Genomic DNA, 12,822 nt, shown 5'->3' with positions numbered 1-12,822 from the left:
CCACCCTCAGAACCACCGGCAAATTAAGTTTACCGACCTTGCTATGCCATGAATAAAGTTGTTTCTCTCTTTCTATGGTTTGACGCCAGGCACGACCAGCGTCTGTCGGCATGGCCCGACGGCAACCGGCGCGAAATGCTGCATTTCGCGCCGATGCCATAAAGTAACATTACTCTATGCCGATGCGTTACCCAGACAACACGGCGTCTCCCTCTTTTCGCGACGGAGCTCCGTCACGAACGCCGGATGTTCTGATATGTGCATGTGTGAAAACAACGCAGCGCAGCGCGCGCCTGCGAGTATATGGCAGGACCGGCGCCTGGCGTTGCAACGCCGGCGTGACGCGACGAAATGAACGCTGACGAGCACGCGCACCGCGTCATGTCGAAATGTATTGGCGCCTTGACTGTGGCATGTAGTCATGTTCTCACGTGACACGCATCTCAAGATTATTATGTTTGCACCAGTCACATATACCTTCGTGATCCATTGGCGTCACGTAAAACCAAATTTGGCATATGTGAAGCTAGCGAAACGGCCGCGAGCGCATCATGAGTGTGGCATGTAGTGATGTTGTTACGTGACAAGCATCTCATGTTTATCTTGTTTGCACCGGTATCATACCTTCGTCATCCATCCACGTCCCGTAATACCCAACTTGGTCTAAGTGAAGCTAGCTAAACGGCCGCCAGCGCATCATGAGCGTGGCAAATAGTCATGTTGTTACGTGAGACACATCTCATGATTATCATGTTTGCACCAGTCACATACCTTCGTTATCCATTCACGTACCGTAATACCAAATTTGGCATATGTGACTCTAGCGAAACTGCCGCGAGCGCATCACGAGCGTGGCATGTAGTCATGTTGTTACATGACACGCATATCATGATTTTCATGTTAGGGTCTGTCGCTTGTGTTCTCCGTGCAATCATGTCATACCATACCAGTTTTGCAACATGCCATGCGAACGAAACTACCGCAAGAGCTGCACTACCTTGAAATGTAGATCATGTTATGACTAGTCAAATATGTTCTTCATACAGTAATGTTATGCCATGCCAAGTTTGGTATCGATACCATTATCGAAACGGGCGGGAGAGCTATAAGTCGTAGGCGGCTAGATAGATAGATAGATAGATAGATAGATAGATAGATAGATAGATAGATAGATAGATAGATAGATAGATAGATAGATAGATAGATAGATAGATAGATAGATAGATAGATAGATAGATAGATAGATATGCTCAAAGTCGCCGAAGTTCGCTAAGAAATACTCCGCATTTAAAACCACGATATGATTATGGGACGCGTTTTGTGGAGGGCTACGAAAATTTCGGCCATTTGGTGTTCTTTGACATGCACTGACATCACACAGTACACGGGCCTGTGGCATTTACTCGATAGAGATGCGACCACTGCAGCCAGGATCGAACCCGCGACCTTCGAGTCAGTGGCAAAGCACCATAGCCCCTTCTTCACCGCGGTGGACAGCTAAATTAAGTCTTTCCGAGCTATGTCGTCAGTGTTACAGAGGTCTTAAAGTTCTCTCTACCACAGAATTAAACGGGCATGTGTGCGTGTGTGTGCGTGCGTGTTTATGCGTAAACATTTATATGCACACCCATCGAGAAAAATAGCCGTCCGCCCATGCCTGTCACGCCAACACCGCCGTCAAGGAATACATGTAAAAAGGGAGTTATTCTTCATGTCGCAAAGCAAATCAGCCTGAATACAGGGCAGGGCTGGGCAGTATCATGATACTATCTTTTATATATAATTGAGCATCTGTATTTCAGTATCAGTGTACATTTTAGAATCATGTTTGTACCCCAGTAGTGATATAGAATTACAGCTTGATTATATAGCGACACTTTGTTGGACGCGGGTATCTGTTAAATTTTTGGCGGGAATGATAAAACTTGTTTTCGAAAAAGAAATGGATACTATTTTGTGTGTGTGCTAGCAAGGGAAATGAGCGCTGCCAGTCGGCGACACAGCGAGGGCGACGAAGGGTTCCATACACGCACAGAATGGCCCATGTGGTGAACCACCTGGCGCCGCTTATATATACGACACAAACGCGCAGAGGCAGTATTGTCAGTCAGCTTTGTCGACAAAATCGCTCTCTCAGAAAGCTGGTGCAGCGCTCCTTTGTTTTTCTGTGACTATAGCTGCTTTGCCTGAGGGAGAAACAACTTGATTATCTTAAGTTTGAAACAACTTCAGTACAGCTGTTCCGCGAGTCTTGTTTTGCAGCCAATCTGACGCTGTCTATCAGATAAAGGAGCTCCTGTTGGCTCAGTGCCGTTAACGGAGAAACTTTTTTAACAAACAGATTGGCAGTGTTAAAAACTATATGTATGCTTTCTCTGAATTCACTGGCGTTCGTTAGTGATTCGGGCGATATAGTTTACTTGTGAGTTTCAATACGCTGCGATATTATTCTCATTATTATGCCGCTCTTAATAGTGTACGTCACTTCGGGGTATCAGCATTCCTGAGATAAAATGTATCCCAGTAATTGTATCTGGGCTCGTATTCCGGAATGCTTTTATCGTCTATTCGCAAACGCATCTCTGAAATATCCCGTCACGTCAACAAAATATGAATCCAAGTATCTGTATTTTAGACTTGCAGCACACATATTTCGATATTTGTAGACTCCATACTTTTCTAAATATTTCTGCCCAGTCCAGATACAGGAACAGTTGAACTTGCCTTTCCGCCTATACACCAGAACACCGTGAGCTCAGTGCTTGCTGCCATATTAAAAAGCGCGTGGCGCCATTTGTTGCAAGCGCGGCGAAGCAACACCCTCAATTGCCACGCGAGCAGATGCACTGCATATCAAACGCGAAACTTCACAACCATAGTGCAGCTGCAATCATGTTTCGTGTTGTTCTTATGCTAGAATTTTATACTGATTTCGTGTGAAACGTCGAGGAGGCCTTTTGGAATGTCTGCAGCACGGGCATTGCAGACTGCGAAAGCAACTTAATTCATCAGGTGCTCAGCAATCGCCTCCTCTTGCGCTGGTTGTTGTCGCATCAAATGACAGCGCAGTGGTAACCAGATGACTTTTTATAAGTGGGCCACTGCATGCCAGAGCCACTGCATGGCATGCTATTGAGGCGCGCCTTTCGCCCCGCCGCGGTGGTCTAGTGGCTAAGGTACTCGGCTGCTGACCCGGGTTCAAATCCCGGCTGGGGCGGCTGCATTTCCGATGGAGGCGGAAATGTCGTAGGCCCGTGTGCTCAGATTTGGGTGCACATTAAAGAACCCCAGGTGGTCAAAATTTCCGGAGCCCTCCACTACGGCGTCTCTCATAATCATATAGTGGTTTTGGGACGTTAAACCCCACAAATCAATCAGGCGCGCCTTGGCAGTTTCAAACAAATTATGGTGTCCCTGGGAGCGAGGGTATACCACCAAAGCACTTGGGTGCGAGATAGGCGTGCTCTCGTCAATAGAACAAAGTCCAACTTTATACCCGTATTTGTAGACTTCATTTTTAAGTTTTCCTTGAGTGAGCCATGTTTGAACTAGGCTATACGAAACCAAGCTACAAAATCAGGTGTCTTAATCACTGTGATAGGCCACAAGCTAGTGCTTGTAAAATATCAACACATCTGTGCCACATGAAGGCAACGTAGCCACATTGCAACAAATATATAGTCCTAGAATAGGGCTTGCAGTGTTAGCGTTCTTTGGTTACGATGCACTATTCAGAAAGATAGCACATGTAAATGCAACCGGAAAACAGATTCTGTGAAGGCTCCGGCAGCAGGACAAGGTGCAAAGCCGACACGGAGGATCACACACTCGCCGAAAATTTTCCTACTTGGCGAAGACTTGATGCTAAACGCACGTATCGTTGTCCAAGACATTAGCGTGCCACAAGGCCATTAGATGTGCTGACGTGTGCTATAAAGATCAAATACGTCGTGTTATACTTTGCAATAGGTAATTTCATGGGTAATTGTTAGTGGTTGGCATTCTAAAACCACGATATGATTGCGAGGGGCGCCGTTGTGGAGCGCTCCGAAATTATTGACCATCTGGTGTTTCTTGACGTGCACATAAAATCACAGTCAATGGGCCCCAAGCATGCTCGCCTCGATTGAAATTGCAGCCTCCATGGTCTGGATTCAATACCACGACCTGTTGATCATGCCGATTTGCCACCTGAAAACAGCATCCTACAGCAAAGAATACAAACTGAAATAATACTCTACGCTTACGAATCGCTAAAACAACTCTCCGAAGAAATTCTTCGCGGATTTTGTTTATTTGGCAAGTAAAAACCTCAAGCAATCGAAAGCATTTCTATAAATGAGCGGTTTTACTGTAAAAATAACTGCTTATAAAAGATCAGTGTATAGATTGCTTGAGTGCTCGCACGCAAAGCATTTGCAAACGCAACAGCAGGTAAAACGCGACACTTCGTTGGGATTTACGCCTTCGATTGCACTATAGTTGCAGGGATAGGTGTTGGTGGTAGTGGCAGCGATACTTTCTGTCGCAAGCTCTTATAAGCTCAGAAGACGTCCTCGACGACGTTCGATGCATACCATTAACGAGACGAAGCGCATCTCTGAAGAATTTCAGCACAGCTTCAGCGTGTTTTCGAACTGAGAACGAAAATAATTCATACACACGTGCGAAAACGCATTGTTGCGTCATCAATTTCTTTGCTTAGTTAGGGAAAAGTTGAAGAACTTACTGTGCAAAAAAATTACTATACTTACTGTACCGACAGGCCAAAAGATTATTGTACAGCGCATTCAATACAATAAAATAAAACTTCATGAGAGTACAAAATATCAGGTACGTAAGGAATCTTTTGTTCTTCGTGTGGCTTGACAGGAGAAAAAGCTGCTCAGGCATTCTCACATCCCCACATCGACTGTATGCTAAAGGAACTGTCGAAACGTACACGTCTGAAGGAAAGCCACGAAACCATTGCTCTTCGGGTCTCGCAAATATTTTTTTTTTTTGCTCGAAAGGTTGTCTGTAGGCGTATAGTTATACAACAGCACAAATGGTACATCATAAAACAATACAGTCTATGGCCTCGCACAAGCAGTGCATTTATAATAGGTGGAATGGCACATGCACATATCCATATTTGAAAGCCAAGATGGCGATCCACACAAAAAGAAACACTACCCAGCCGATAGTTATAGCTTGAGAGCAGAACGACGACACACAGACAAGAAGGACACGAAGGTGTGTCGTCGTTCTGCTCTCGCGCTATAACTATCGTCATGCCATAGCAACTAGCCCAAGCTGCCACACTTCTGAATTAGCCAGCGTTGCGGCTTATCGGCTGAGGTGTAACGTTGTTAAATACGTGAGCATGGGCTAAACACTTGGCCATGACGAACGCATTTTTTGTCGGGTTTTAAAAAGACAACGAAAATCACAGCATAATCACGGAGGAAACGATGAAGAGTGGAGCGAAGCGTCAGAAGGTTTTATCGGTAAACCATGAATCGTCCATCCGTCCGTCCGTCCCTCCGTCCGTCCGTCTGTCTGTCTGTCTGTCTGTCTGTCTGTCTGTCTGTCTGTCTGTCTGTCTGTTCCCTTGGAACAGACGGACGGACACTTTGCCCCACTCATCATTCACTCAGTGAATATACTGTGAAAACCATTAACGCCATCAAGATATATTATTCCCGAGGACATATACAAACAACTACATCTATAGAGCAACTCATAAACTAGAGTTGACTACATACAACTACTAATACTACTACAGAGGAAGGAGTGACCCACGGCATAAGGAAGTTCGCCCCTAAAAAACCGCCTTAAATAACCCTGACCAGGTACTCAAAATTACTTCCGAGTACCTCGCATGCACCGTATACATATCGTGGTTTTGGCTCGTAAAGTTCTTCAAAAGAGGCCGATAAATTGACATAATTGGATGATTAGGTGCCTTTCATACGGTCTCAGTAGTCTAGTGGTTATGAAACTCGACTGCTGACTTGAACGTCGCAAGACCGAATCCCACTCGCAGTGGTTTCAATTAGATGAAAGCCAGAGGGCCATTAAATAGATCTAGTGCGTGCAAGGGACACCAGATGGTGAAAAATTTGCGGAGTCTTGTACTACAGCGTCCCTCATGATCGTATCGTGGTATTAGGACGTAAAAACCCAACAATTATTATTATTGTCTAGACATTATGATGACGAAAGGAAACCCCTGATGATGGCCCACACGCATATCGTGGACTCTGGCGCGCAGCCATTACACTGTGTGGCCTTCCCCCAGCGGCGGTATCTAATCAGGACTCAAATGGTGTCATAAAAAGAAGAGATAGAGATAAAGCAGCAATTATAATCGTGCCATCGACGGCTGGTTCGATGGCATCTGCTCGGGCGGCCGGGTGCATGGCGCGCCACTGCAGCACTGGAAAAAAAAAACCCTGGATCACCGAGTCGATAGCTCTTAGTCGCCTCTTTACGCGCGGCACTCATTGCACTACAGCGCGCACGCATCACCCGTCTAATAACTGCATCGTACAGTCACGCTCACTTGATCGAGGGCGGCTTGTTCCTTGGCGCTCAGCCGATCCACCGCGGCGGCTGCGTCGTCTTTTACGGCGCTCATGGCAATCACTGGCACCGCGTCGTCTGCTACATACTGTGCCAAGGGCGGTCGTTTCGAGTTCGAACGCCGATATCGCCGGGCCCGGTAGCACGCGCTCGCTGGCCGTGGCGAGGGCGCTGTTTACGACGATCCCGTGACGTGCAGCGAGCGGCCACCGACGACGGAGGAACGGGGAAAGTCGCGAGTGTCTGTCTGTCTGCGCCGATCGCGCGCGTGTTTCGTACGAAGTCCTTGCCTCGTTGCTCGGCGTTGTAAATAGGACTCGCGGGCACCGTGGTCGGATCCGAAGGTCTCGTGACAGGGTACACCCATCAACGACGAGAGTGAAGTCACCAGCGTGGTCGTGCGTAGTTTCATTAACCAAGCATCGACAGGCTTCTGGTGATTAGAGCTGGACACGTAAGCAAACCCGCCAAGGATCGCGTCTTGATGTCGAAAGAGAACAACGGGTGAAAACGACAAACGAGTTCCTAATCGCACGGTAAACCAACCCCGTATGAAGTGAGGCTGCAACCACCATTACGTTATACACAGAGGCATATCGAGATAGACTCTGATGATTTAACTGGTCGGTACTGTCCGCTGTGCATCGATCTTGTTTACGTAACAATGCGTTGCTTTCAATTATGTTGTTGAAGAGGCGCAGACAGTACGGAGCGCATTCGCACCGCGCGGGCTCCCTTGAGGAAAACCTTCCGTCAGGCCCGAAGATACTCGAATGCGTGCCTAATGACGACATCCGCAACTTATTGTTCGTATCGATGGGTAATAGTCAGAAGACTTCCCATGGGCCGAGCAAGACCTATACGTATAAGATATGCAAATTATGACTTGTGGCGGTAACAAAATAATAATAAGGAACAATAATAAGGAGGGATCAATTGGGAATAAGCTAATCACGTAGCCAACACGTCAGGTTGCATTCGCAACGTTATGCGTTGAGTGTAAACATGCAGGGTTAGCCTCTGATATATCTGTGACGCAGGGCTCCACATTAGGTGGGGAAGGGACAGAAATCGTGTCCCCCTTTGCCCCGCCGCCATCGTGCGCGTGCATATGCGCGATGCTGAATTGCCCATGCCCAGACGCAGTGCGTTGCTGTGAATACGTAAAACAGTGCATTGTTAGCGTGATTAGCGTGACAGCGCTAAAAAGCTTGTTTCGCAGACATTGTCAGCGTTGGTGGCAGTGTCGTTGGTTCTGAGCGAAAAGTCATCATTTCGGGACCGAAAAATCGAGGAATATGCAAAAAATGAAATAAATAATAAAAATTTCTGGGTCCGAACCCGGGTCCCCTGAGTGGACAGCGGGCGTTCTACCATACAGCCTCACGTCTGCTGGAAAATGCAGGGAAAATAAGTTCGTGTGGTTGGAAATGCTGTGAGCCCCGCTGCGGTGGTCTAGTGGCTAAGGTGCTCGGCTGCTGGCCCGCAGGTCGCGGGATCGAATGCCGGCGGTGGCGGCTGCATTTCCGATGGAGGCGGAAACGCTGTAGGCCCGTGTGCTCAGATTTGGGTGCACGTTAAAGAACCCCAGGTGGCCGAAATTTCTGGAGCCCTCCACTACGGCGTCTCTCATAACCATATGGTGGTTTTTGGGACGTTAAATCCCACATATCAATCAATCAATCAATCAATCAATCAATCAATGGAAATGCTGTGAAAGTAACGTGCATGCTTACCAAACGCCCGCGTCCTGTACACGCGCTTCACAGCGTAACATGTAATATCGCTGAGAATTGACAGACAATTATGCCAAAGAAAGTAGAAGGGGTATTATTAGAAGTAAGTAAATGTGAAGAAATAGAAGTGGATGAAAAGATAACTTGCCGTTGGCAGAGACCGCACCTGCGACCTTCGAATAACGCGTCTTATTCCCTACCAACTGACCCATACCACGACAGATATATGCTCCCATTCACTTTATGGGGCATGCGCATTAAACATGGGAGCGTCAGTCAGCTACGGTAATGACATTTCGGGTGAGCACGTTATGTCACGGGGGTTGAGCCACAGTCTCACTCTGTACGAAGGAGACCTGTATACACTTTATAGAAACAAACTAACCGATTACAATTGCATTTCCTCTTTTTAAAATGTAACGAATTACAATTGCAGCTGCAGAAACGTTATTCTACAGAAACTACAGAAATGAAATCAATTACCTTTCGGTTACTTTCCTTCAAAGTGTTATTGTCAACAAGTTTACACAAAACACAATAATATACAGTGGCTTCAATGGTATAGACAACGCTGGTTACTGCGGCTTCTGCGACATATAGTGTTACACGCTGTTGACTTTCACTAGAAGTTGTCTTTCGAGGTTGTCACCGCTGATTCTTCATCGTTGCCATGTTAAGAGCTCAGCCGCTACACTGAAGACTCTTTCAATGCATTCGCCGATGGGAAGGGCGTTATGTTGACGTAGGAACACCTTGCGCACCGACTCGTAGCTGCGCTTCGATGCAACGGTGTCAACGTAGTTTATGAAGTGGCACTCTTCGCAATCGCCGGCGCTCGTGTCAGGAGTAGCGGGTATGGCCTGAAAAAAGACTAAAAATAGGCTCTTGATATGCAAAGTTCCCGCCTGATAGGACGGGGGATCCACACATAATGAACGCATACTTTCAGAATGTGAGGTGAATTAGAAGTCTGGCTACAACTTGATTTTGATTAAAAAAAGTAATTGATTACGGGTAACCAGTTATAAAAATGTAACTGAATTCCCCGGAACATTACAGATCGGAAAACGTAATTGATTATATCACAGGATTTCAAGAAAATAGAAGTGATTACAAGTAACCAATCCCTTGAGAGTGTTACGTACAACTATGGTGCAAAGGCAAGAATCGTGATTCTTACACCGTTCTCATGCACTGTATGGACAGGATTTACATATATTTTCATCAAGAAAATGAGAACGCACTAACGTCATGGTCATTTTTTTGTTGTTTTTATGATACTTCCGACAATTATTATTTTTTTTCAAAAGGGAGATTTTTTTCTCGGTCCCATGAAATCCGAGTTAACGAGTTTTTATTGTGTACTTATAAGCACTTAGAAGCACATGATAGCGAAAAATGCAACGTTGGGTTCTTTTTTTTTTTTTACATATCCCGCAATCCTATATCTCTCGACGCCGACTATTCGTAGCTGCTTCTGATTCAGATTGTTCAGCGGGCAAGGTGATCACCTACTTCTTTGAGGACATTCTTTCTTTTTTCCTCTGATCGATGAAAACCGGTTCAAGGGAGAGTAACTAACACTCGTCTTGGGCGGCTACAACGGCGTTCGACCATCGGCGAGGACGTTCCCAGACCGATGTCAAGGTGGCACGTATGGCCGCCAACCAGCAAGAAAGCCTTCAATGAGGCCACGGCTACCGGATACTCTCGATGATGGCCACATCGAGTAATGTGGTGCTCGAGCCGTAAACACAAAGAACACATGTGCGCATTGGCACTGCGCATGCCCCTCGTCTTTTGATAATCCTTGGCAATTTCTCACATGGGTTGTGTCCATTCTCAGTTTTGTACTCGTTATTGTTTTGTTTTTCACCTTGCTTAAAGGTAAACGCATCGAGGTGAGTACGAACACAACACACAGCGCAAGGTCGGTGTAAGTACTTCACTCTTATGAACACCAGTGGGTGACCGACGGCTCTGGGAGTCGAACTCATCGAGAGAGCAAGGAAGGAAGGAAAACAGGAGAGTGTGGAAAGGCAGGAATGTCAACCAGTTGAGACTGACTGTGGTGTGATATACCCTACACCGGGGAAATTTAGAAGAGTATAGAAGCTATGTTTCAGCTATGTTTCATATATATATATATATATATATATATATATATATATATATATATATATATATATATATATATATATATATATATATTGGAAAGAAATATGGTAACCTTAAAAGACACGAGCATGGTGGGTCAGGGGTAAAGGAACAAACCAACAAACCAGGGTTAATGATAGTGCTGACATCACGCAGCATATATGGACATGGGCCGAGCACGTAACACCTAGGCAGGGGGCAACCGCTGGACATTCAGGGTAACTGACTGGATTCTCAGAGAAGTCAAACGCACAAAGGGGAGACAGAAAGTTAGGTGGGTGGATGAGATTGAAAAGTTCACAGGTATAACCGGGTCGATTGGCGATTTATGGGAGATGCCTTTGGCCTGAAGTGGGCATAGTTGAAATGTGGGGTTTAACGTCCCAAAACCACCATATGATTATGAGAGACGCCGTATTGGAGGGCTACGAAAATTTCGACAACCTGGAGTTCTTTAACGTGTATCCAAATCTGAGCACACGGTCCTACAGTATTTCCACGTCCATCGAAAATACAGCTGCCGCAGCCGGGAGTCGATCACGCGACCTGCGGGTCAGCTGCCGAGTACCTTAGTGACTAGACCACCACGGTGGGGCAATCGTGGACATAGTCCGTCCAATGCCCCCCCCCCCACACACACACACACATATATATATATATATATATATATATATATATATATATATATATATATATATATATATATATATATATTCCCCTGTACATTCCTTGGCATTACTGTCTGTTAGACTGTTAGATCTCATTAATATTGTTTTAAAACACGGAAAAACGAGCCCTTAGGTAGACACTTCTTTCCCTTATATATATATATATATATATATATATATATATATATATATATATATATATATATATATATATATATATATATATATATATATATATATATATTTCAAGGTTCAAGGTCTGTCGGGGTCCTATGCGGCATTCGGACCCACTATCAGTTTGTAGCCACTCGTGCAACGTGCAAGTGCCATAATCTGTTCCTGGCAAACAGCGCGTCTCGACAATCTTGGCACAGTGAGTACCTTCGGAGATGGACGACGCACGCGGACAGCTAGCGATATGATAGTGCCCGTCCGGACTGCGTTAGATCTCCCGAGAGCTGTCCGCAGTTCGCTCGCGCACTCTAGTCCACTCAGCTAGTGCATTGGGCTCTATTGGCGTGAATTATGTACTAACTGTGCTGGTAGCTGCTTTGATCTGCACGAGTGGAGGTGACCCCTTGTCACAGAACGAGCGCTAAAATTGAGCGCGCCGCCAAATTCTTGTGACAACGGGCGGGAGAAACGCCGCGAGGTCAAAAGGAAAAAAAGAAAACAAACATCCACGGCTCCCGGGCGCGCGCTCTCCCCGCAGAAACATGGCTTCGCAGACGAACCTCCTCACCCCACATCGGCGGCCCAGCAAGCCCGCGATTTTTCTAGAACGAAGGGGGCGGGGCCACGCCGAGTTGAGTCATGCGACGCGGAGGGACTTCCAACCGTCTCGCCCTCTTCCCAGCCTTCGCTGCGCATCGCGCCGACGAAATGAGGAGAACGTTCTGGAAGGTGGCGCGGAACGTATTTAATCGAGCAGCCGAGACGAGAAAGCAGGAGGAGACGGAAGTGAGCGCCAGAGCGCGTAGGGATTCCGCCGTGTAGTCGGCGAAGGTTTTTGGTCCGTAGGGACGAAGCCGGAGATGAAGAGGATTTCCACCAGTGGGTGAAGGCTCGAGCTACAGGCAAGAGCGTGTGTTTTTACCGCTATTGAGCGAGGACGCGTGGCCACCGCTGCGTGTGTGAAGCCGACGTGTTCCGGCGAAGAAGTTGAAGTTTGAAGAGTGGCCAATTGAAGACGGGAGGTTTCCTAGAAGAGAAACTTCGAGGGCTGCGGAACGACAACAACGCTGGACTTTGAGTGAGTGATTCTCGGAAGAGTATCATCTAGACTTTGGTTCCAAGAACTTTGGACTGAATAGGTTTTCTATCGCTTTAGTCTTTAAGTGTCTTGGTTGTTCAATGCATGCGACTGCATTGTAGTGCGTATTGTTGTCCGTGTCCGTTGTTTCAAGTGTGGCTGATTGTATTGTGTAGTACGTTGATTGATTGGTTTGATTGGTGACATATTGTATGCAACTATTGTGGAGTGTGTTTTTTTGTGTATTGTTTTCGATCTGCCATTATTGAGAATATAATTTGTTTGTTTATCAACTCTCGGCTCTGACTTGTTCTTTGGGCCACAGCCGGCGTCCGCTGGCGCGCCGAAAAGGACCACTTCTAAATTGTCAACGCTTTCGTGGTGCGGTTCGGGGGGCCGATACTTCGGCCCTTGGAATTAGCCCGGCGATCGCCTCCCTAGT

At 46.4% G+C, this 12,822-nt stretch overlaps 1 protein-coding gene across 1 annotated transcript in view; it reads right to left on the bottom strand.

Moving 5' to 3' along the window:
* The window catches only part of LOC119173879 (SEC14-like protein 2), a 30,742-nt gene extending 23,983 nt beyond the window's left edge, over positions 1–6,759 (bottom strand). Inside the window, exon 1 of the mRNA XM_075895363.1 lies at positions 6,548–6,759. Within this exon, the coding sequence (XP_075751478.1) occupies positions 6,548–6,622 (75 nt within the window). The 5' untranslated portion in view covers positions 6,623–6,759. The remainder of the gene's footprint in view (positions 1–6,547) is intronic.
* Between the last annotated feature and the right edge of the window lie 6,063 nt (positions 6,760–12,822).

This window comes from Rhipicephalus microplus, chromosome 5, assembly GCF_043290135.1.
Source record: "Rhipicephalus microplus isolate Deutch F79 chromosome 5, USDA_Rmic, whole genome shotgun sequence".
In the NCBI taxonomy this organism is placed as follows: Eukaryota; Metazoa; Arthropoda; class Arachnida; order Ixodida; family Ixodidae; genus Rhipicephalus; species Rhipicephalus microplus.
The sequence above is the reverse complement of the archived record's forward strand: the minus strand, read 5'-3'. Positions and strand labels throughout refer to the sequence as shown.